Genomic DNA, 27,029 nt, shown 5'->3' with positions numbered 1-27,029 from the left:
AATTAGTAGTAGTAGTAGTAGTAGTAGTATTGTCACCGTGTTATGTGTTTGCGTGGCGAATAATAATGGGTTCTGAATTTGATGATTGGGTTTATTGCCACTTGTTTACAATTACAGTCAATGATAACAGCTCACACTTTGATCTCCTTCTTAAAGACGTCTGTCTGACAAATCTCTATGAAGAATCTCTCGGGACTGAAGTCTCCTAGACTGAACTAACTTCCATGCGGACCGAATATAGATCACCATCTCGAACAGTTCCTCTGTTATTCAGTGTTATCCGTTGCAGCGGAAATTAGTGAGCCATTGCCTAGCAAATTGACTTCCTCTTCTGCTGCTATTCCGACTTTAAGTAGTGTTTGCGGAGCCGTTGCCTAGCAATGGGTTATTCCGTCACACTATTAATACTGATACTGTACTTATTCCTGTAGGTAGAAAAGGTGGAATATATGCATACAAGTTTTTACTTGAAAATTACACTCTTTGGGATGATACACTGAAATTTATAGACGTTTAGGAGGATAGTGGTGGGTCCATCGACCCTGAAGATGGAGGTAATATGCTCCTCCGAAACGTCTGTAAATTTATACGGACTACACATAATCACAGTAGTATTCATAGTTTCCACCTTAGGAAACTCAAATGCCACAGGATTTCTCCTGTAAAGAGAATATATCATTCGGGAAAACTAGCGTAGATAGTAGAATAACATTAAAGTTAATTGTAAAAAGAAATCAGCTGTGAAGGTGCGTAGTACATTCATCTGAAAATTACAGTCCTATGGGATGTGACGCCGTATAATTTGGCAGGTGTTTACAGACGTTGAGAGTACGTACGTACTACATCCATCTCCGCTCTATTCTACCTTGAAGCTTAAGGCAAAACTTTCCTTTGAAACGTCTGTAAAAATCTACAAGACTATACGTCATCACCCCCCATAAAACAGCTCTTTTCATAGTCACGGCCTTGAGAAGCTCAGACTTCGCAAGGATTCATCTAATTCTTGTTAAGTTCATTGGCGGGTTCTTGCGAACGCGGTAGAAATTTTTCTATTATCAGGAAAGTTGGAAAGCTTAATCAAACGAGTGGATAATAACTTCTTAAGAAGAATTCTGTTCTGAGAAATTAGCGTTAGTATGTAACTGTTTTACATTACTATGAATTTCATTACAATATATTAACTTAATGGGCGGCCCGTAGCAGGATAGTGATATTATTCACTTTAGTTTGATGTTCTCGTGGATCAGGGAGACCACTATGATGGACTGAGTATGACACAATAAATTTATATAGAACGTAAATGTGGAAATTGTTGGAATACAACGAAATTTAAAAAACGAAAAACATGATAGGATAACATTAGTTAAGGCGGTGGGTTATGGGGACCGGAGAGTGATATTATTGCCTCAAAATCATATCGAATGGCGAACTTTCCGATGTTAGATGTGTTTATTGTCTCATGTTTTTTTCTCTAGATTCTTCTATTGCTATTTTATATTGTTGTTTTTTTTTTGTAATTAAGAACGTACTTTATGAAGTACACAGATTCATTATCGACATATGCACAGACTCAGTTATTATTTCGATTTTAATTGGCACAAAACATGTTGAAACTGGTAATATGAGTGATACTTTCATACTGTACAAGAAAAGGAATAGTGATTGTAATTCCACAGAAAACGTAATGTGTTAATAACTCAGTATATGCCATTTCTCGAGAAAATAATACTGCCTGTTGACCTACAAATAAAGTCATAACGAGATGAAACGCAAAATAATATTTGACACAAGTTTTTCTTTGCTTTAAGCCAACATACGTATTAACTCAGCACCTTCCTATTCTGCACTCCCAGACGTCCAGTGTCAGCTGCGGGATGCATAATGGTTTCAAGTAGGCGAAAAAATACTAAGCCAATCAGAAGTTGCCTCTCTTGCCAGAGCAGTATGGGTCGCCAAGTGCGCAGTCATGCTGTTCAGACACTTGGCTCAGGACTGGAATTTATCACGAGGATATAATTCCTTGTTGCATGGAACCTGTTGAGTCCGCTTAAACAACAAGCTAGGGAACAAAATTCCTACACCCTACGGCGGTGAAAGTTCTTTCTCCTGTTCGTGTTTTAGTAAATTTAACGGCATTTTAATGCATTAGCGATCTATGTCATTTGGCTTGCGCTATTCTAAAAAATATAAGGTCGGTCACGGTAGCCGAGCGGTCTAAGGCATGTGCTGCTTTCGCCTTCTCGGAAGCTGAGATCGTGGGTTCGAATCCCACACAAGGCATGGATGTTTGGTATGTGTATGTGTTTATTCTGTGTTTAGGTAGAGGCCTTGCGACGAACTGATCACTCGTCCAAGGATTCCTACCGCCTGTAAAGTGATCATTAAACTGGGTATCAGAGGCCAGGGCCCAAGTGGCTGTAGAGACAGTAAAAAAAATTCTAAAGATAAGACGCAAAATCCTAAGGGCTATTAAAAACTTCACATGTCCCTTTGTATGATAGTGTTTAGCTGATATATAAATATAAATTCTCTTGATTTTGGTGCAATAAATATTATCTGGCGAAATTAATTGAGACCAATTTTATTGCACAATATGAGGAAATTTCTGCATGGTTCCATCCAGTTCTTCAAGGCTTTTCTAGAGTAATACCTTAAAATAGATCAAATCTCTATTTTTTAAAATCTTCTCCAAAATATTATTAATCTCTAAGAAGAATTGAGAGAAATATATGGGATAATGAACCAGAAAAACAGCCAAATTAATAGAGATAGAATGGGAGTTATAGCATTAGTTCATATTATTCTGCTAAGCACGTTGTATACACAGTCATATGACAGTATGCTTATTAGTCGTCACCATCACTCCGTGGCCTGTAGTCCGCAAGCGAATGCCGCTTGTCGGCGAAGTTAGTGCCATCTTTAGCGGATAGAGGGTGTTGCGTGTTCAGGGCAACGCATCCCCACTGCAGTTAATCTCGTCTTTCTAACGTGAATTCATTTAAGTGCTTGAGGGAATCACATAGCCTTTTCTGGAGATGGATCAAGAGAACAAATATGCAATTGTATAAATAATACGAACGATTCGTCAACATGGTAAATGCGGTTTCAAAAAGGATACCACCGATTTTATTATAAGGGCCCAGTGAGTTCAACAAAACCGACGCAAAGCACGCCACTTCATGACATAATTCAAGACAGGGTGAGACACCAAAGATTTGGATAATCATATTTCTACACCGCAAAGTCTTCCACTTCGCTCCATACAGATCTTGACACTTCATTGGATTCTTTTATTATGCTAGTTTTGATGGCAAAAATATTAATTTTCTTTCATCAAGCCACAGAACGGAACTACAAACAACTTTCTACACCATCGTTGATATCCTTCTTAATGTGAATACTGTATTCATTGTAAATTATTTTATTCAAACTGCATTAACATGTTATTGATATCTTTATATATGATACCTCACGAATGTTGTTATAAGGACCTATACATTGGCGTATTGTCAGAATATTCACTCTTATATTATTTCTCAGTTAAAATCGCCTTAACAAAATTAGAAAAAACTTCGAATTTCGGCTAACATCAACATTTGAGGTTTGTGTAATGAGTGTCGCTGTTTCACTAATGTAGATCAAGTTCAGTAAGTTTTTCAGCAAAGGCGGTGACATAGCCAAAATATTTATGGAAGAAATCTAGTGTAACGTCCGTTATGAATTCAACGGGATGTTTCATCATTGTCTGATAAGACGTCATACTATCTACTTCCTCTCCCTTTGTCTCTTTTTGTTTCCGGTCGTATAAGATGTGGAATGATAACGTCAAGGCCGAAGTTTAATTNAATTCGCTTAGTGGGGGGGGGGGAGTCCAGCTGGGTCCACTCGGCACGGCGCCCACTGATTGGCCTATTGTACCTGCCCCGGGTGATTATGATGATGGAGAATTTGGTGGAATGAAGATTGACAGGGGAAACCGAAATACTCGGAGAAAACCCGCCCCAGTGCCACTTTGTTCACCAAAAATCCCAATTGACCAGACCCGGGATCGAACCCGCGCCGCCTCGGTGGGAAGCCAGCTACTAACCGCTTGAGCTATGGCGCGGCCAGGCCGAATTTAAGTCCATATCCCATGAATAATACGCACAAACAACAATCGTAAACTTTCTCCTTTTTAGAGTATACTATATTTCACAGGTATACATCAAAATATTATAAATATTTACACAGTAGACACGATACAATAAAACAGAGGGCTGATAACTCATTTCTGACCTACTACATAACTTAACGTTCATTCAGCGTGTTAACGCTCGACAGTTCGTTGCTATGGTAACCCGCAATTATTTAATTTCTGAGCTTTCATCTGACCGTTACATTACATTTATAATATATATATGCATATAGAAGGATATTTTAGGCCTGTCAGAGGCCACTGAATCATAAATAGTATCTGATACAAAATTTCCAAATATCAGTGTCTTCTGTCGCTATAGCCTGTAAGAATAAGGTCATTTTGCACTACTAAACTTGCATTCGCAAGGGTATGCTTGAAATCACTGTGCATTAGATTAGTCCTTCATGTAGACTTACATGATCACTGTCATCTTGTTGGTCAGATTTGCGTATATTTGATTTGAATGCAAAATTATTTACAGTACATCACACAGTCTCTTATCCAGTGGATACAAGGATCTCCTTCCCACCCGGTAGAACCCACTCACATCCATGTTTTGCCGAGGTTAAGATGGGTTTCAAGGTGTGATGGTTAATGAAACGTAGGAAAACTTTTCATTTACCTTTATATTTTTTTTCTTGGTACTACAGCCCCCAGTGGGCCTAGGCCTACCTCCATGAACTTCTCCGTTCACTTCGGTTTTTCTAGATCTTACACATTCGGTAGGACTCCTTGGGCGGGTGATCAGCTCGTCGCAAGGCCTCTACCTGTACACAAACTAAACATCCATGCCCTGAATGGGATTACCTTTATATTATACTGCTAAAATATAATGCACTAGTATGTTTACAGCGCATGCAGAGAGTACATTCACTCCGCTAGTGCTCGGGTGGTAAAATTTAGAATAAATTTATTAATAATATGTAAGGTAACAGATAAATTTGTTCCTCTGCTTAACTAATTAAGCACTACATCCTGAAGGCGAATGGAAGTGGATGTATAAATCCACTTATTCTTGCCCTTGGCGTTAGTTGGAGGTGAGCAGCAGCTTCACGCCCCAGCCGCTTTACACTCGGAGAAAGAGCCCCCAGTATACACTCGATTGGACACTGGGTGGGCCCCAGAACAGGTCTGCAAGACGTAGAGTAGAGAAATATTTCTCCCTTACAAGGACTCGAACTCCGACTTTCTGGCCGTTGAACCCGTAGCCAGTCGCTATACTGACTGCACTGTATATATTAATAAATATACCCATACATTTTAATACATATGTGCCAATAATAAAGCATGAAGAAGAAAAGAAGAGGAGGAGGAGGAGGAAGAAGAAGAAGAAGAAGAAGAAGCTTTTGAGACAGTAACAAGATACTCTGCCCATTGTGGTGGAAGACATAATTTTGCGTAACGTATGCGACTGATAATAATCTCAGGACAATTTATGATGGTGGCTTGATAGTGTCAAATATTCCTAAGGGAAAAGTTGGACTGACAGTATTTGAGACCAAGATGCTGAAAAGAACATTTGAGCCTAAGAGACAGGAAGTAACTGGAGGCTGAAGAGAAATTCATAACGAGGATCTTCATAAGTTATAGTGTTCGCTACTAGTATGAGACGATCAGGAAGTTTGAACACGCAATGAGAGAAGATAAAGGCATTTAAATTTCAGTTACATAAAGTAAGGGAAATGCCAATTAGGAGTCCTCAGTATATACGTAGGTGAGAGAATAATGTTAAAATAGGTCCTAAATGAATTTATTGTGGCGGTGTAGAATCTATTCATATAACTGAGTATGTGGTCCATTGAGGGGCTGTAGTAGAAACGACAATAAATCTGCTGGTTCCTTAGAAATCGAGACGTTTCTTGAGTATTTAAGAGATTGCGAGGATCTCAAGGACTTTTCTTTGTGGAGCTGGTTTGTTAGTTGACTAATCTGTTGGTTCGTTAGTTATTTGTTTTGCTGAGCGATCTGAGTTCTCAGTCGGATATTGTTATGCAGTCATTTAATTGTCGTTAGGGAATTGTACCTCAATCGTATCAGTATATGATGAAGCTTCAATGGAAGCAACATAAAAAGAATAATGTTGTTCCTATCTGTGCCAGATGACTCAGGAATAACTCTGCAGAGAGTAACATGCGCCGATGTTGCTCTAATGAAGTAGTGAATTTAATTCGACGTCATAGAAACCGGTTTATAAATAATTATTATCAACTGGGAACGTGAAGCAATGTGGTTTCAAGTTCAATGTGGCTTGAATTTAATTACTTTTTATTTACTTTATAATAATTTTGTAAAAAAGTAATTATAGTTCTTTGATCTCATTCTAGAATATTTATTTATATTCGTAGTTATTTTGATATTCCATACGATTATTTTATTACATTTACTACGTTTAATCGTTTATATTTTGTTGTAACGTAGACCTAGCGTAGAAGAAGCTTTCTGTTATTTGATACATTATGCATGTACTTCTCTCAAAATTGGAAAATGTCAGATTTTTCTCTCTTAATTGGATTTTATTTATTCCCATATGTTCTTCGTTCTCCTGCGACCAGCTATCCTCAGAACGTTTGGTAGCATTGTTTTAGAAATTACATCTAATCACCATGCTGTTCTTTATAACGCATCTGAGAGATGCAGGCATAAATAGCATATACTACAACAAGTTATGGGAAGAAGTAATCGCATACTTTCCTTGATACGACACGGACGGCATAGAAAACGATGCTCCCAAAAATTCTTCTATTATTTCATGTGTATTCATTGCCGCGGTTCTTAAAAAGCCGTTGCCTAGTAACGATATGAGTATACACATACAGACACACAGACTGATGGGAGGGATTTATGAATTATGCTGTTGAGATGGAATGAGTTGTCATGATATACATTCAAAGGTTCATAAAGAATGGTTCAGGCATTCAGAAGTTGATGGGTGGGGAGACACAGATATCATGATGACTTCATAAACCTACTTTTATTTATTAAAAATGAGGAAAGTGGGCTAAAAATCGATTTTAAAGAAATGGGGTATGAATGTAATGACTGTAATCCTCTGATTCAGAACAGAGTCCCGTGGAGGGCTCTTTCTATCACAGAACTGAAGCCTCTCGCTCTATAGAAACGGGATTTCTGGAGCAGCCAAGAGTGTATAAGCATATCAGAACGTACCCTACTCGATGGGGACATTAAGTTCTTTCGCCCTTATCAAATTTAATCCAACTTTTAGAGCGAATACCTGATGATTATGGAAAGGCTACTATTTGGTTAGGATGGACAGTTTACTGGGGTTCAGTGCCCAGCAGGAGTAGAGTTGTCTGCGTCATCGTCGTCGTATCCGTTGAGTACTGGGGCCTCCTTTCACGTGACTGAAGCGGCCAGCACGTGCAACTGACCAGCACAGGCCTGTGTAGTGTACTTCAGATCACGTACGAAGTCTTTGCAAAAACTGCTTCATTTCTTACCATCATTCCGCCAAGTGCCAACTCCGGACACTCCTTCAATTCCAATTCTAAGTCGAAGTCACATTGCGACTGACGGTCAGTCAGTCAGCAAGTTCGACTGTTTTGACAGTTACGGTGTTGTTTTTTGTAGGACGCCCTCTCTAGCGAGAGGACGCGTCTATCTTTTGTGTATGCTTTTGGCACTTGCCAGCTCAGTCTTCCTCGGGTCTGAGTCCCTTGGAACTCACGACCAAATTTTACTGTCTCAGATTTGAGATTTCCCTCTTCCTCGCCTCCTACGACTCGCAGGGTCACGATGGAGGTATTCGACCCCGCCTCCACACGGGTTAGATGTTGTAGCCAAGTCAAAGTCAAAGTCACATTGCGACTGACGGTCAGTCAGTCAGAAAGTCTTGGTGTCGAGACCCATTTGGGGCTCATGACCAGATATTAATTATTATCGTTTGACAGTTACGGTATTGTTTCTGTGGGGCGCCTTTTCTGACCAGAAGACGGGTCTGTCTTTTGTATATGCTACTGGCCCTTGCCAGCGCAGTCTTACTCGGGTCTGAGTCCCTTGGGACTCGCGACCTTATTTTACTGTCTCAAAATCGAGACTTCCCTTTTCGTCGCCTCCTACGACTCGCAGGGTCACGGTGGAGGTATTCGACCCCGCCTCCACACGGGGTGGTGTTGTAGCTGCCTGAAATCCTCGTTATATATCCTCGGATCGGAACCAACGGAAAGCACCGTTTCCTAGCAATCCCTCTATTGTTGCGTGTTGATTCTCTACTACAGAGATGTGTTTGCCGCACCACTGGGTAGCAACAAGCGCGGCGTGAATCACAGAAAACACCACAATTCTATTGTTGCACACGTTCGTTTCCGTGGGAATATGTTTACCGAACCGTTGCCTAGCAATGAACTATTCCGGCATTCATGCGTCATATCACAATATTTATTCCCTGATAAGACTGCATGCTGTGGGTCATAAACACGGCGACATTATCGCCTTTTACCATTACAAAAGAAATTGGGAAGCACGTACTGAGAGATTTCTTTAAAATAGAACCAAAATTTAGAAATGCTTTCCAAAATGTCCCTAGCCCTCTAATACATGACGTTACTGACATTTCAAATATTGTGTTCTCGTTAAAATAAATCGCAATGTAGGATTAGGAGGTTTGAGACAGGAGTGCTTAGTAAAGCAGTTTACTTGGATCCAGGACGTACACGTATATGAAGAAAACTGCATTGAATGATTTTTGAATCTGCGTTCCTCGATAGGCAATATGAGAACGATCAGATCAAGGGGGATAAGACGGGCTAGACATGTAACACAGTAGTGTATATTTCGTTTTCTTTTTGACTATTTGTTGTGCGACTGTCCTAAACGATATCTTTTCGTTTAGAATATGCCAATAGAAAGGCCGAGGAAATCCAGGTGGGATTGAAATAAAATGGGACACATGAGCTGCTAGCTCTTCACTAGAATTCAGGGCAAAATCATGTCATAAGGATAGCTATCAGATGTTTTGATAATGTAGTTCAGATATTTGAGAACAACAGTAATAAACTTCATTCAGAAAGAAATTATGAGGAGATTGAACTCAGTTAGTGCTTGTTACCATACAGGCCAGAACTTTCTGTTTTCTCATCCCTGTAACGGGCCGTGGAGGCCCATAAGGTTGTGAGATGTTGAGGTTCCCACATTTTCTAGACAATCGGCTCAAAGATGGCATAAGTTTGCCGGCCCTACGCGCCGGCCGGACCTTTACCCTCAAGAACATTCCAAGAATATTCCTGGTACTCATTTCTGTTAGAGGCTGAGTCGACCCCAATGTCATAGGGCGGCTGGAAGGATGAAGACAATTGAAAAAAATTCAATATTTTTATAATTTTACGTTCAGTACAGAATATTTTGGAACATTTGTAAATCAAATAATATAACTGAATAATCCCTGGGGGTAAAGGGCTGCCGGCGCTTAATGCTGAAAAATTCACCGCCATCTATGACCCGACTGTCTGGAGATAATGTGGGAGCCTCGCCGTCTCACAACCCTGTGGGCCTCCACGGCCTGGTACATGGATAGCTTTACCTTTTACTGTTTATAATGATTCACTGTTCGTGTCTTGCGGGATAGTGTCGTATTTTGACACGTCACTCGAGCCTTTATATTTTGTGTACCTGAAGAGGTCACTGATCCCAGGAACTTACCTGCGAAAACGATCAGACACTTCATGTCATAAAAGAGATGCTTGCGTGATATTGGTTCCTTTTTCCGTGTACGGCAAAATAGGATGAGGAGGCTTTTATGGCAATTTCTCCTACCTGTTGAATGTTACGTTGTTCGGGATATTTATCTTCTCTTATTATGCAGTAAAACGCATAATGTAAAAGACCCGGCACAGATTTCTGTTAAATCCCTTTGAGAGGTCTGTGTCCCAGCAAGTGTTTTAAAATATAATGTGGCGTATTTGCTTCATGCAAGAACGGATGAGCCACAGAAACAGCCGTTCTAAGTAATACAGGCACCAACAGTGGAACAACGTTGTTATGCAATCCGCTTCTAGGCAACGGCTCGGTAAACACACTTCCCCATACGCGCAATGACTCCACACTCCAACAGTACTTAACTATCACGAGACTTGTCTTCTATGTAGCTTGCGCTACGCAACAGTAGAACTGTGTTATCTTTGTTGTCCGTGCCGCGGTTATATCACCAACCCGCTTGCAACTAAGAAGAGTCCAGAATAGTTTTTAGTTGAGTTCCGAAGTTCCAGGGTGATTGAACAAGAAATGGCAAGAAGACTTCATAGTGATTTGAAGTGCACTTTCTACGTTGACATCCGTTGCTAGGAGACGACTGTTGGAAACTGAGAACCATAGTGCATGTGCAACGGTGAACTGTAAATTGTGTAAATCAGCGATAGCCCTCTATTAATTGCAATTAAGAGGGATTGTAACCAAAGTGTCAGTAAATCCAATCATCCGAACTAGAACCCGTTATTTTCGTCACGTGATAATATATTTCTTCTGGTGATATACCGAGTTGTGTGGGGGATGGACTAACAGCTTATTTGGCCTGTTATCTAAACTGTTCTGAGTACTGTTTCTCCGAGGGTAAAATGAACGGGACGTGAAGTTGACCAATCACCTCCATCTAGTGCCGAACTTAAGGGAACGACGAATTGTGCCTCCACTCCTCATGCGCCTTCGTGACGTGGTGCTTAAATATTTAATTACCTAGAAACCTTTCCCAGTTTGGGTTACCCATGAAACTAGATATGCTGATTAAAATGTCTTCAAAAGAAAATTATATTAAAGTCCGTATAGGCAAACATTTGTCTGATACATTTGTTATTCAGAATGATCTCAATTAGGAGATGCTTTATCGTAATTGCTTTTCAACATTGCTTTAGAATACGCCATTAGGAAGGTCCAGGAAAACGAAATTGAACCGAAATTAAATTGGACACACTAGCTGCTGGATTATGCTGATGATGTGAATCTACTGGGAGATAACATAGATACCACAAAGAAAATCACAGAAACTTTAATTGACGCTAGTGAGGAGTTTTGTCTAGAAGTTAACGGGAAGGAACCCAAGTATATGTTGCTGTCTTGTCATCAGAATGCAGGGCAGAATCGTGATATAAAGATAGCTAACAGATTGTTTGATAATTTGGTACAGTTGAAATATTTGGGAACAATAATAACATATCAAAATTTTATTCATAAAGAAATTAAGAGGAGACTGAATTAAGGTAACGCTTGCTACCATTCAGTCAAGAATCTTTTGTCTTCTTACATGCTGTCTAAGAACGTAATAATTAGAATATACAAAATTATAATTTTGCCTAAGGTTCTATGTGGGCGTGAAACTTGGTCTCTGATATTAAGGGAGGAACATAGACTGAGGGTGCTTGAGAACAGGGTGTTGAGAATATTTGGACCGATGAGGGATGAAGTGACAGGAGGTTGGAGAAAACTGCATAATGAGGAGCTTCATAACTTGTACTCTTCTCCAAGTATAATTAGAATGATCAGGTCAAGGAGGATGAGGTTGGCAGGATATGTAGCACGAATGGAGGGAAGAGGAATTCATATAGGATATTGGTGGGAAGGCCAGACGGAAAGAGACCACTGGGAATACAAAAATGTAGGTGGGTGGATAATATAAAAATAGATGTTAGAGGGATAGGATGGGGTGGTATCGACTGGATTGATATGGCTCAGGACAGGGACCAGTGGAGGGCTCTTGTGAACAGTACAAGGAAACTCCGGGTTCCATAAAATGCTGGGAAATTCTTGATTAGCTTCACAACTGGCGATTTCTTAAGAAGGGCTCAGCTCCAAAGAGTTCGTTACTCGGACATCTTTACATTTTACCAAGTGGATGGAGAGACAGAAATGTTTCATTTTTTCTGACTTGCAGAATTCCACATTTTACAACATGCAGCAGGGTTCATTGACGTTGCTTAAAATAATTTCGGTTCCTCCAACAGCGTACTCAATCTCTTAAGGGCATTGCGATGTTTTACCTGGTGAGTAGAGTGAGATGGATTTCATTACACTTTTATTACGGTCTCCGTTGTTTGGCGGTCCTTTTATAATACCCTCAACATTTCCTGTACGAGCATCCTGTTCTGTGTACGGCTTTTGCCTTCAACCACAGCAAAGTTTCCTTTCTTTAAAATGTTGCGCTTATACCGGTTGTTCTCAGTCTGCAACGTATTTCTTCTTTGTAACAAATATGTCGGACACAGTACGTCCCTTTCTTATACCATTTTCTGCTCAGAAGAATCTCTCAACAGGATTTGTGGACAATTTATGCCAGTCTCTTCCCTGTTATCTCTGCAGCATATACAGAAATAGATTCATCTCTGTTACGTCAGGTATTCGCCAAAATTACCCGTACAATTTTTTTTTCCTTGGCGCTACAGCCCCAATTTTCCTAGGCCTACCTCCATGAACTTCTCCGTTCACTTCGGTTTTTCTAGATCTTACACATTCGGTAGGACCCTTTGAGCGGGTGATCAGCTCGTCGCAAGGCCTCTACCTGTACACAAACACAGAAAAACGCACACACCCAAACTAAACATCCATTCCCTGAGTGGGATTCGAACCCACGATTCCGGTTTCCAATCGAGCGAAGACAGTGTATGCCTTATCCATTCAATTTAGGTAGGAGTAAATTAATTAACTACATGATGTAGATTTCTTCAATCCAATCTCTCAGGTAGTTTAGAAATTCCGCGCTTTCAATAGAACTCACAGCTCATTATCCTACTCATTAGAGCCAGCTAATGGAACTCGACCAGAGCGAAATTGATTCAGGGCACATTGTCACAGCTTATTTCTTTACAAGTCATTTTAATATTATCCTAATATTGAGTTTATTTGTCAAAATGTTATCTGCAATTAATTCTTTTCCCATGCAAACTTAGGTATGCAGAAGTCAGTATACATTAAATGCTATTGTTGGAGTTATGTACCTAATTTTATAAAGTATGCAAGTGTAGTTTCATGTTTTTCATGTGTACTCTCACGTGCAGAATTCTCATTCTCAAATTAATATGTGTTTTCGTCTCGGATACTAGGCCTATTAAAAAATAGCCGATTTCATAAGCGTATTACTTTTCGAGAAACCGATAATCGCTCGGCCAATCAAATAGTCCCATAGCCACTGGGCTCCATCCTTATCCGGTTTGAATCATACCCATTTTCCTCGAAGTCTTCAAAGTGTTCTCTTTCCTTCAAGATTTCTGATTGACTTTTTGATGTATTTCTTACTTCCGACACACTTATTAAATGTACATGTGCCTATCTTCTCCTCGATTTGAAATTCCTGTTTATATTTTGTGGCATAAACATTATGAAGGATATCATTGTGCAATTTTCTCCATCCTCTTGTTATTTCATCTCTCTTTTGACGAAATCTTGTCCTCGCCATCCTGAACGGTAGCACCTCGAATCTGAACAACTAGTATCTGCTCAGCTAGTCAGTAAATTCCTCGCCTTCTATGGAACCCAGAATTCGGTGCCGTGTCTAAAACAGCTGTAAAAAACTGTAAATTAATCTGTTGTGCGTTTTAAGTTTAGGTTTCTAAATGTGGCACAGAAATATTAAGTGTTCTGAAACAAAAAGTTAGAATTTGCACTTGCTTACAGGGTAAATATGAAAGATTTGTTGTGTATTGACGTTGCAGTAATTTGTAATAGTTTGATGCCCCACGACTTTCATGCAGTATGTGTGTGAGATTCTAAATTTGTTAAACTCCGTGGCTTGTAGTTCTCAAGCGAACTATAGCAACCGAGCGACCGCCGCTTGTCGGCGAAGTCAGTGCCAACTTTTGCGGGTAGAGGGTGTCACGTGGTCTGCGCAACAAATCCCCACGGCCCTTAATTTCGGTTTTCTTTACCGGAGCCGCTATTTGCTTGAAATAGCTCCTGAATTATCCTCACGAGGCTGAGTAGACGCCATTCCAGACACACTACTTCTAAGAAAATCTGGTGTCACCGGGAATCGAACCCGGGACCTCTGGACCTGTAGTCAGGAACTCTGACCACTACACCATAGAGGCGGTCTCCTAAATTTTTTAATACGTATAGAAATAAATGTGTAATTCATATAATTATCATCATAACGCATCGACAGTCTGTATAGACTCTATCTTATACTATATACTAAGTACCGCATGTTCTTACCAGCATCGCACCATGAAGACGTAGGGGGAATGGAGGAAAATCTCTACATATTCAATTCTAATATCCAGAAGGGCCTTTTGCGCTGTAATAGAAAATTCCGTTTATATTCATTCAACAGAATTCCTAGACCTCGTCTCTTTAAAATTAAAGGTTGCATTACATCACAGACGATGCAGCCAGACCACTCTTGAGAGACAGCAGTGATGAACTCGAGGATGAATAGCAATGTGTCCTCCGTCATCATCAACAGTGATACTCCATCGCAAGCAGCATGCAACCAACTTTCTTCTACGCGTTGTGGTCGCACGACACTCATGCCGTAATTAGTCTCCCTGACTGTACAAACACATTAGTCATCAGCCATTGAACAGCAATATGGAAAACCACTGTTCGTATATTATTTCTTGTTGGAATTATCCAGCAGATGGCAGAGCTGTGTATTCCAAGCCATTGACATGTTACCTTTATAAGGAAGCTAGCGAAAGCTCGGTTCGTTCTTCCGATTTTATTAAAATAAACTGTACGAAAATAATGAAATTGCTTCCTTAAGGTTACAGTTTTAAGTTGTCATTCTTGTATATAAATATTCCATTATTTGTAGATGTATTGTCATTTAGTAATCGTTTTCTCTATTAAAGTGTTGCATGCAAAGTAGCAGAGGTGAACATAAACCGCTTTTGCACCTTAAAGTCGTTATGGTCTCCTAACTATGTTGAGACGATGAAACTCTCATACCGGACGATGTGATTTTGTATACATGCTTATGGTATAAATAAGGCATGATAATTTGACAAAAACGCACAAGTTTAACGCATGCGTTTAATAAATTACAATAGGACATTACGAAGTATACGTAGTAAGACATAAGCAATGGGTAACAAACACTGAATACGGTAAAATATTTTGGAAAACCTGCTACTGAAATCAAAAGAGAAGTGCACGTTGTCGGTTCTAATGATTAAAAATAGCTTATTTCCATATGTTGTTGCAGAGTGTCACATCCAGCTTTAGGGATATCCATAGGTGAACATTCAGAAAGCCTTGAAATAGCTACTTCATTGCGAATATTCTACTAAAATGGTACAAATAGAATCCGTAGCAATGTTCCCAAAACTAATTAAGTTTAATTACTCAAAATATGGAATGCTTTATTTAAATTATATTCCCAAAAGCTACCAAGAAAGGGAACAAAAGACATTAACTAAATCCTGTTTTATAATCGGTATAGAAACAGCTACACGAATGACATTAGGACCCATATCTAACATATAGATATACAGAGAAGTAGAAAAACTCCCACTGAGTAGCGGTGAAGCGAAAACTTTCCTTGTGATGTCTTCTCGTGGCTTCAACACGTCCCTCTGGGCACAAGAGCTCCCCATTTGGGAACATGATGTGCTGATATTCCACCTTTCGAAGGCACATTGCATGGAGGTGATACACACGCGCGAAGCTCTGCTATCCCGTCTTGATACCAATCTCTGTAACAACAAAAGTGATGGGTGTACAGACAAGATAGCAGCAGCAGCAGGAAGTAACGAAAAGTGTTACACGGAGACTGGCAGTGCGTGGTGCAATCTTGCCGCTTCGCTAGCTACCGGACGAGCAACAGCCTTGGAAGGACGTCGGAATTTCAGGACGAGGAGGTGTGAAGCTGCTCGCAGGCAGGTTTCATTCTACATGGGATGAAATATGATGCAACAGAGGAGTTGTAGTAATAAATATGGCATATTTTACATGTATAGGTGCATATAATAAATGAAAATAACAACTCTATGTATAAATCCTATCGATTTGTTTCATGTAAAATGAGAGGCCAGATTCTTAACCACGAAAAATTGTAACGTAGAGCGATGTGTGAACGTCGCGACGCTTGTGCAACAGTGTCTCAGACTGGTGTGTCAGACTGTTAGTTTTGTAAAAGTTGTCTGCTGAAGAGTCACAGTAATAAGCATCATTTTAATAACATTGTTTATTATTATTATTATTGTTATTGCTACTGATAATAAAATATTAATTGTGCAAAATGTGAATGTGTTGTTGATCTTTTCTCGCCGCACAATGGCTGGCGCGACTGAATTTCTTGAACTTTTATTACTGTCCAAGCTGCCCTAGCTTTATTTGTCTTTGTGTGTGTATATATGTATGTGTTTGATTCCATCTTTGCTGGCGCAAAGATTGTGTAAACGCATGAATAAATAAAGAAACCGGATTGAATATATATATGATGGACAGTCAAATGAAAACGGATCAGAAGCCAAACCATATAAGGAACATTTCTTACTTCAAAAGTAATCTCCAAAACTGTTAATACATTTATCCCACGGGGAGATATGAATGTATGAGGGGTAGGCCTTCTCGGCCCTTGCACCGCGACCTACAGTGGTCTATTGTGCTTCCACTGGGAGATAAGACCGTCAATCCCATCCTTGAAACAGCTTGTGGGCTGTCTACGGAACCAAGATCTTTACAAAGCCACACACGTCTTCGTCCGATGCAAACCGATGTCCACGAATGTCTCTCTTCAGGTCTCCAAAAATGTGAAAATCACATGGGGAGAGATCTGGGCTGTAGGGGGGATGTTGAAGCACTTCCCAACCAAATCTGTATATAGTATTCCTCACAGAGTTGACAGTGTGGAGGGGGGGGGGCGCATTATCATGAAAATGTAATGCCGTTCGATAGCATTCCAGGGCGTTTTGACTTTATGACACGTCTCAGTTTCTGCAAAGTGTCTTCATAGCGCTGTGCACTGATTGTGGCCCATGCTCGAGAAATTCGACAAGCAGAGTGCACTTGCAGTCGAAGAAGAACGTCATCATCACTTTACCGGAACTTGTGTGTACGGCTTTGGATTTCTTCGGTGGTGGAGAATTCACGTGTTTCCGCTGTTGGCTCTGCCGTTTGCTCATGGGTTCAAAATGGTGGCACGAAGTTTCGTCCTCAGTGGCAATACGGGACAGAAAAGCATACTCTTCCTCGTGGTATCTTTGCAAGTAACCCATGATGCAGTCATTCTCTGAGTCTTCTGTTCCTCCATGAGTTGATGTGGAACCCACTGCGCGCAGATTTTGCGGTACAGCAGGTGTTTTGTCACAATGGCGTGTACGGAACCGTGACTTATTCCCATCAATAGACTAATTTCTTCCACAGTGATCCGTCGGTTTGCCCGGATATGACCATCCAACGCAGCAATAACATCAGGAGTTATGACACGATGAGCCTGTCCTGGGCAAGGATCATCTTGCAGTGACACACGTCCCTCTCGGAATCTCTTATGCCACGCCAGCACACGCGAACGTGACATGTTGTGTTCGCCGTAAACAACAGACATGCAACGATGGATTTCTCGTCCCCCTACTCCTTCTGCAGTCAAAAAGCGCACTACACTTCGCTGTTCTTTACCCGCCTCCATTACTGATGTTGGACGACCACACGTAGCGCTAGCCTTACTTCAAGCACAATAAACAAACGACTAGTGTGCAAGGGCACGTTGTCACTATGCTTTCCCGAGTCTCCACCAGATGTTCGTACTGTAAGCAAATTCCAAAGTCACCAACTTGGGCGCTGTGTGAAATAATAATAATATTTATTATTATTATTATTATTGAAAATAATGTAAAGCTATCCCTGTAACATTACGTGAAGGGACATATGATTTTGAGACGTTAAGGCTCCCATATTTTTTCTAGACAATCGCCTCACAGATGGCGGTGAGGTTGTCAGCCTTACATACCGGCCGCCCTTTACCCCAGGAAGATTCCTGGTATTCATTTCTGTTAGAGGCTGAGTCGAACCCAGACCCATAGTGCGGCTGGAAGGATTAGATGAATTGAATAAGTCCATCTCACCTGGACTCGAACCCGCGAGATATTAATAATAATAATAATAATAATAATTATTATCATTATTATTTTGGTGTTGTTTCTTCTTACTAATGCTAAGTTTCTACTTGGCCTCTGGACTGTTAAGTAAGAATGTTATTGTTATTATTGTTATTATATTGTTATCATACAATGTGAATGATTGGAGATAGATTCTCTGTAGGCATGGGGATTTTCTCTTCACCACAGGGACCAGACCGACTGTGGGGCTCACGCAGCCGCCCATCCAGTGGACGGTGGGGACAGAGCGGCCGATATGTTCCGGTTTGTGAAGGGTAAGGAAAGCGAATTTGACCATACACTTTAACCAGGTACTGATAAGAATACGTGGCACTGTAAATTCACTCTTACTTTTGCCCTCATAGCGTGATGCTATATCAATTCCATGGACATCTGTAGGGCTTACATTTATTTATTTATTTATTTATTTATTTACATACCCCATTACTATTTCAAATGTGTCGAAGCAACGTGAATATATTTCGACCTAATGAATATGAAGTGAGAAGTTTTGGATCTTACGTAATGGAGATATATACAGGTATACAGATCACCCACAATTGTGATAGTGATATCAAGGAAGACACAATTGGTTATTCATGCGAATAGTATGAAGAAACGATGAATGCATACAGAATTTTCACATGGAAAGCTGCTGGGCAACGTCCATTCAGAAGAACGAGAAGGAGAAAGAAATTATGGTTGAAATTTGTCTAAGGAAACTAAATTCGCTTAGTGGGGGGTGGAGTCCAACTGGGTCCATTCGGCACGGCGGCCACTGATCGGCCTATTGTACCTGCCCCGGGTGATTATGATGATGGACAATTTGGTGGAATGAAGATTGGTAGTGGAAAACGAAGTACTTGGAGAAAACCCGCCCCAGCGCCACTTTGTCCACCACAAATCCCACTTGACCAGACTCGGGATCGAACTCGGGCCGCCGCGGTGGGAAGCCGGCGACTAACCGCTTGAGCTATGGCGCGGCCTCTAAGGGAACTAGATTGTAGGGTGAAACTGGCTCAGGATTTTTTCCAAAAGTAGGCTACAATTTTTACTGAGTTGGGCATTGAATATATTGCGGCGTGTAGACCTGTTGCTGGGCAACGACCGCAAAATAAGCAAATATGCAACAGCTGTTATTAAGTTGTAAACAAACGTGTTCCCACGACAACAGTTTTATACAGCAACAGAGGAATGGGGTTTTCTGTGCGGTTCGTGCCGAGATGTTATAAGCAGGACTGGTTGAAGTGAAATCACTTGATCTGAGTTGAATTGAGTTGACTGCTACGGTTCAGTTGATGTGAGCTGCTGCTGTAAGAAGCAGGAAGCTGAGGCCGTGGATTGTTTGGGAACCCAGAGGAAGGGGGACTTCCGCCTTTGGAAGCCGCTACCGAGCAATGGCTAGTGAAGTCTTGATTGTTGACATTAGTGTGTGTGTGTGTGTGTGTGAGCAGAAGTGAACTGTAAAGTGCGGTCACACGCAGCCCGATCATCAATCCAAAACGCGTCTCTAGTCACTACGAACACGTAGAGTAGAGGAGTAGAGAGACACGAGAAAAGTACATGGAAATGATTTTGTTATCTACTTTATCAAAGACTTACGCAAATGTTTTTCGAAATATACTGAATAGGATTATACAACATGCAAGAGGAACAATCTGGGCTGTGTAAAGAAGCAAGTTGTACAGACCCAGTAGTTACAACACAACGGATTATTGAAAAGGGAAAACATTTAACCTATCAACATATACATTTTTTTTATTTCTGGATTATAAACACGTTTATGAAATTTCATCCGACCAACATTACCGGAATTTAAAAAAAATTATGGAATGCCTTTTAATCGGAAGAATGCAATCAGGGCTTTGTATAAAAACACAAACATTCAAATAATCGGTTCTATATTCTGAAATACAACTACACCACAAGAGGAGTTAAGCAAGGATGTCTTTAACCCATCTTTACTTTGTATTACAAAAAGTGAGTGGAAGCCAGGGTATAAAGTTAAAAGTACACAACACACAGCTTTTCCGATCTTGCTATATGCTGATGGTCTAACGCTCTTAAGTGAAACCGAGAACGGCCTATAGCGAGCTCTGACTAAAGCATAATTACTGGTATCTCAATTAATTAGAGGAAATCCATGGCAGTGACATGGAAAAAGTTTTTGCAGTCAGATATTGTATCGGAAGGTGAAATTATCGAGCAGGCACAAAGTTTAAAATATTTTGTAAACACGGTATCTAATGTAAGCTAAAGGGATAAGTATAAATTATTTATTTAAATATGGGTAATTTAACGACGCGTCCAATAGGTAGAATACAGCGTCGAATGGGGGGATGGTAAATGAATGATAATTTGGAAGGGATTTGGAACGAAGCAGCAGTGGTCTAAATGAGATATTTTCCTGGACAGGACTGAGAAAAATTACAAAATATCTCCATCGAGATAGCCTGTGACCCGGCCGAGATTCGAACCGAGCACTTCACAAATACGGGTTAAGAACGTTACTGCTGCGCTAAGCCGTTTTGTGACGTGGATAATAAAATCAATAAATTTATGATGGACGGAAGTATAAGATGATATTTCGGAGATAAAATGTCTCAAATTACATAACTCCGGCTTCACTAAATCAAAGTAAATCCCACGCTATTGTTGAATCTGAAACACAATTTCTTTTTTTTGGGGGGGGGGGGNAACGACATATCTTTTTTTTGGGGGGGGGAGGGGAAGAAAATGTTGAAAGTTTAACAAATGAAATTAACAAATTTCTCAGAGTACTGGCGGGTTTTCGAAGAAGGGGTCATATTAGGAATGATATTGTGAACCCAGCGTTGTGTAAGATATCGAAGGATATACTCGTGGATAAACATGGAGGGACTGCTTATGGAGAACGAATAACAAGACTTCCTAAGGCATCACCTTACTAAAAACTTAAAGGGACAAGATATTGTGACAAATATGACCATTTGCCTAGTAAATGAACTTCCGTCTCAGTTCGTTGCTATTCCCGCTTTTAGGCGGTGTTCACCTAGCCGTTGCTAAGCAATGGATTATTCCGTCACATTATATTGGAAGATCGGAGCTGAGGCGGTTGGAGCAAATGTAGTTTTAGAACGGATCCTAGAGCCCTCATGCTTGCTTGTATAAAGTGGTAGAAGAAATATTTCCTCTTTTCTCGTAATGTTGGTAAATATGTTGTAGTTGTGAAGAGGTACAAATTAAGCCCGCATACACGCTCTGTATGGGGCTGAAACATGGACACTTAGGGCAGTAGATCAGAAACATCTGGAAAGTTTCGAAATGTGGTGTTGGAGAAGAATGGAGAAGATTAGTTGGACCGATTATGTGAGAAATGAAGAAGTGTTAATTAGAGTCAGTGAGGAGAGGAATATCCTACATGAAATAAGAAAACGGAAGGCTAATTGGATTGGTCATGTTTTACGCAGAAACTGCCTTCTAAAAGAAGCTATCGAAGGAAAGATAGATGGGCGGATAGAAGTGACAAGAAGACGAGGAAGAAGACGTAAGAAGATGCTGGATGACCTTGGGGACAGAAGAGGATACTGTCATTTGAACGAGAAAGCTCTAGATCGCATTAAGTGGAGGAATTGTTTTGGAAGAGACTGTGGACCTGTCGTCTTGACAGATTACTGATGATGATGATGAACACGGATTAAAAAACACGGTTGCATGTCCCTCTTTCATTTCAGAGACGCGATATGTAAAATGTTAAATCTTTTAAACATTTCAGAATTACTGAATTTTTTGGATGTTGTCCATCGTCTGGTTTTCTAGAAACTACTAGTAGAAAACACAGCGTTTCGGAAACTGGATCTGTTTCCGCACTCAGGTGAGAGGGGAGACACCTACTCTGTTGGTTCTCTTATAAAGCGCTAACCTCGATAACAGGACGATGGACAAAAGTTCAAGAGCCCAGTAATTCTGAGTATTCTGTACCATCGTCAGAACCCTTTGGGATCCACATTTATCTATTTCTTTTTTCTCCTTTCTCTGCGGCAGATCATATGATTTTGATTTAGTAGATATTTATGCCAAATGTCCATTCTATTTCGATTTGTAGGATAATTTTCAGTAGTCTGTCTCCGCAGTTATTGTTTCATGAAGTAAAATTCTAACACATATCGTATTAGTGAGATAAACTAGGCCTGATACAAAAGACGAGAGTTTTCGTTGACCTTTCCTTTTCCTTGTTGTTCTCTGTGAATGATTCATCGTTGGACAATTTATTGCGAGTACAGTCACTAACGAAGTTGTGATGCAACAAAGAAGGGAAGAAAAAAATTGGTGTAAGGAGAAAGTTGACATTCCTGTTGTGTTTTGTGGTGCGTCATTTGTTTCACATTAAGCCACAGGCCATGGTGTTACGTTCGTGTTTCAGTGCGAAAGAAGTAAGTTCGCGGATTAAGATTTCAATTTTGTTTTTGTATTTATTGTTTAAGAACCCGTCAATCAATTTTAGTGTTATAATTACTACAGCGGTTCGTCATATTTTTGTTTCCTCTATTCTGTTACCGTTTGTCCGAAAAGCCTGGATTTTTAAGGCAAAGCGTTTTATTTATTTTTTCTTTTATCGTATCCTTTAATATGTCAACAGTATATCTCAAGCCATACTTCAGATAAAACAACAAGTTCCTTCCAATTAATTTCAGAGAACTGGGGTTGATAAATTTTCATTCTTCGTTTCGGGGTTGGAGATGAAGTACTTTATAAATATTTAGAGTGCAAACATGTAACTTGGCTTAACCCCAGTAACTGAAGTCACCGACCTGGAACAGCCGCACACTTTCGCTATGGCAACCTGGCGAACGGCTTCTAAAATGCCAGGACAACACTGAGGTAATTTACCCACCACACGACCAGTTTCTTCAAGTTCCTTCGGTAATTTTCCGTCTGGGCTATATGTAATTAAATATCTTGCTGGAAGATGGTTATTAAATTCATCTGCTATTATTCGTCAAAACCATCCATAATGCATCACGCCTAAGCAACGGGATAACCTCAGTATTTTCTTTTAGTTATGCAGTCATTATTCAGCGACAGTATAAAACAAAAAGAAATACTTGGTACATTTTCAAGACTTTTGGCCACTATGCAGACATGAAATGAAGTGACAAGAGGTTGGAGAAAACTGCATAATGAGGAGGTTCATAACTTGTACTCTTCACCAAGTATAATTAGAATGATCAAGTCAAGGAGGATGAGGTGGGCAGGGCATATAGCACGAATGGGGAGAGAAAGAATGCATGTAGGATATTGTTGGGAAAGCCAGAAGGAAGGAGACCACTGGGAAGATCAAGACGTAGGTGGGTGGATAATATAAAAATTGATCTTAGAGAGATAGGATGGTATGGTATGGATTGGATTGATCTGGCTCAAATAGGAACCGGTGGTAGGTTCATGTGAACACGGTAACGAACTTTCGGGTTCCATAAAAAGCTGGGAAGTTCTTGAGTAGCTGCACAATTGGCAGCTTCTCAAGAAGGGCTCGACTCCATGAGTGAGTGATGCAGACATACGTGTAAATTGTAGGTTCTCCAGCTTGCTCACACTACCCATGGTTAGTCACATATTTTCAGTATACAGAGCTTTTAGTCCGATTTGTTCTGCTACAGTACTTGCATTAATATGAACTGCTTCTGTGATCTGAGATTTAGAACTAGAAAAATAAATAATGAAGTAAAGAGAGAAGATTTTGACTGCGGTGTTTTCTGGGCGAACTGAGGAACATCACGGAAACCAAGTCTTGTCAACCCCGTCTCCGATTCGAGAATGCACGGTGACTTCAGGCATAAAAAGAGTTATTGAATTATTATTTTTTGTAGAATATAAAATAATTACATGGCTTCTTCTTTTTCTTCTGTTCCTGTTGCTCCCACCTGGAGCATAGGGCATCCGTGAAACGCTTCGTTTCGCTTCAGTTTGCTATTATAAGACAGTCGGTACCACTCCTTTGACGGGGGATCAGCCCGTCGCAAGGCCGTTACCTAACACAAACACAGAATAAACACAAACAGACATCCATGCCTAGAGTGGGATACGAACCCACGATCCCATTGTTCGAGCGAGCGAAGACCTTAGACCGCGCGGCCACTGGGATCGGCTAATTGTAAGGCGACCAAGCGAAAATTACATTTGGCTTTCAGTTTGATGGCAATAATTATTAAATCATTAGAGTTAGACTCGTGAAAGTCGGTACGGAAGTTGATTACAGACGTATTTGTACGTTAGGTGTGAAGTGCAGATTTTAAATTAACAATCATAAATATGAATTCGATGCGAAATTTCGGAAATTCTATCCGAAAAATTTAACGAAGATAGAATTTGTACTTCGCGGTAGCGTAGTTTGTTAAGGCACTATGCTACAAGCCGAAAGGTCCCGGGCTCAAGTCCCGATGAGGTCATTGGATTTTTTCAATTCATCTAATCCTTCCAACCGCACTATGGCCCTTGGGTCGACTCAGCCTCTAACAGAAATGAATATCAGCAATGTTCTTGAAATATTCTTGGGGATAAAGGGCGGCCGGCGCGTAGGGCTGACAACCTTACCACCATCTATGAGCCGATTGTCTAGAAAATGTGGGAACCTCAACATCTCACAACCCTAAAGACCTCCACGGCTTGTTAAAGGAATACCTTTACTTTTTACTTAAGTGATATGTTTTTCACCACCTCGTTGGTGGAAGAGACTGTGGACCTGTCGTCTGACAGATTACTGATGAATGAATGAATGTTTTTCACAAACATCACTAATAGACCTGTAGAACAACAAATCTATACAGTAAGAAAGTATGTTTGATGCGTATAACATGCGGAAACTTGGGAGTGCGTAGTTTTAGGTAAAAATCTGGCATTGACAGAGTTAGGCAACGTCGACCCTTATGTTGGAACGATTCACCCACAGGACAAAGTAGTTGTGAACTGGAAATGCACACAACTACACGAAGATCTGGCAATATATGGCCTTCAGACATGTTTCAGTAAAGAGTTAATGAAAGAGGAAATATTAACACGCGCCTCTCTAAAGAAAAATGGAGACATACGCTTGTGATCCGCATTCTAGTAGGTTTATCCCTTGGGGGCATTTTTAGCCACGCGATGATTTAGAGTGAGGTGTGAAGCCCCTTCCACCGACACTGCTGTGTCTTTACGTCTTCACTCTGCTTCAGATAACCTCAATTCCTGGAGGTTCCCATCATCATGAGCGGGTCGTTCCACCACGGAAAACAGCGGTGTGGACAGTGGCCGAACCGGGGGGAGAGAGCGTTGACCGGATGTAGGTCACCCAACCGGACACTTGGGGACGAGATCCGGTCCTCGGAAAATATTCTTACAAGAACATCTCGATGGAATCTCAACAGAAGAGTTGTACATAACCACGCGTTTGTTAAAATTGCTCTCTGAACAAAACAAACTAATGATTTGACATGTTTTTATTTTTGACGCAATATTGTCATAATACCTCTCTCTTTTGGGACTCATAAGTAAATCAGGGCTTACTTTCAATTCGACTGAGTCTCTAAGAAATGATGACTACAATAATGCTAAATAGTAATCAAATCAATCACATGCTAGCCCTGCAGAAAAGTTGTTGTAAATAAGATGTAATTAGACATCAAAATAAACAGACTACAATAAAGAAGAATAAACACCTAGATATAACCAGATACTACAAGCAAAATGACACAGATAAAACTGTTAGTCTGAATAAAACCCTTATTTATTGTTACATATATCATTAATAGATTACATATTATCTGAAGTACATTTTTGTCTAGAATATCAGTGCATATACAGATTACATTCGCCGCAGAAACACGTCTAGATGAGATAAATTTACGCCATGGTCAACATTAAAAATAAAACAGTTTCCCATTAACCCTTTAAATACCGAATTTCTTCTAAATAATATATACAAATTCAGTTTGTACTTCACAGGAAACACATTTCGGCTCCACTACAAGCATCAGTCGGTTAATATTGTTACAGAAATAATCGCTGTTTGTTCTGTACACTGTGGGTGTAATGCAGAATATGTTAAAGAAGGTGGCACATATACTAACAACTAAGCCTTAAGAGGTAAATTTATTATGCAAATGTGAACTATCAATATCAGGAGTGATTGAGCAACTACATTTATTTCGAAGAAAATTATAAAAAATAAAGCATCGAACTATTGCCACTTGAGACAAGCGTTGAAAGACTTTACCTAATTCCACCATTGCTATTACCACTCAGATCTTCCGCAGAGAAAAATTAATTGAATTTATAAATGGAACTGCAAATATCATTAATGAAAATACCAAAAAAGCAAGGACTCTAAGGTGGACACTTTGGGAACACTGGCAGTCATAGTATAAGACGAGTAAAATTATACTAGAGATACGAACCGAGACTTGTTTGTTGGTCAGGTAGATGTGAAACCAACTGACATAATTAGGAGAAAGTCAAAAGCTCTTTAGTTTACGAAGAAGAGTATGAGGAATAATGTCAAATCATTACTCGAATCAAAATGAACACGATAAATCCGTCCTTGATTTTTAACCAAGTGCAAGCGAGTGTTGGTTGAAGTTGGAGCATGTCGTTGATGATTATGACTCAGTTCAGTTCCTTATATGAGTGCTTAGGCCGCGCCATAGCTCAAGCGGTTAGTCGCTGGCTTCCCACCGCGGCAACCCGGGTTCGATCCCGGGTCTGATCAAGGGGATTTGTGGTGGACAAAGTGGCGTTGGGGCGGGTTTTCTCAGAGTACTTCATTTTCCCCTGCCAATCTTCATTTCACCAAATTCTCCACCATC

General features: G+C 40.3%; 1 protein-coding gene across 1 annotated transcript in view; it reads left to right on the top strand.

Annotated features, from left to right (window-relative positions):
- Positions 1–27,029, top strand: part of LOC111863196 — a 324,239-nt gene that overhangs the window by 210,830 nt on the left and 86,380 nt on the right. The window contains exon 3 of the mRNA XM_023849281.2: positions 18,400–18,485. Coding sequence (XP_023705049.1) covers positions 18,400–18,485 — 86 coding nt within the window. The remainder of the gene's footprint in view (positions 1–18,399; positions 18,486–27,029) is intronic.

This window comes from Cryptotermes secundus, unplaced genomic scaffold, assembly GCF_002891405.2.
Source record: "Cryptotermes secundus unplaced genomic scaffold, Csec_1.0 scaffold517, whole genome shotgun sequence".
Classification (NCBI taxonomy): domain Eukaryota; kingdom Metazoa; phylum Arthropoda; class Insecta; order Blattodea; family Kalotermitidae; genus Cryptotermes; species Cryptotermes secundus.
The sequence above is the reverse complement of the archived record's forward strand: the minus strand, read 5'-3'. Positions and strand labels throughout refer to the sequence as shown.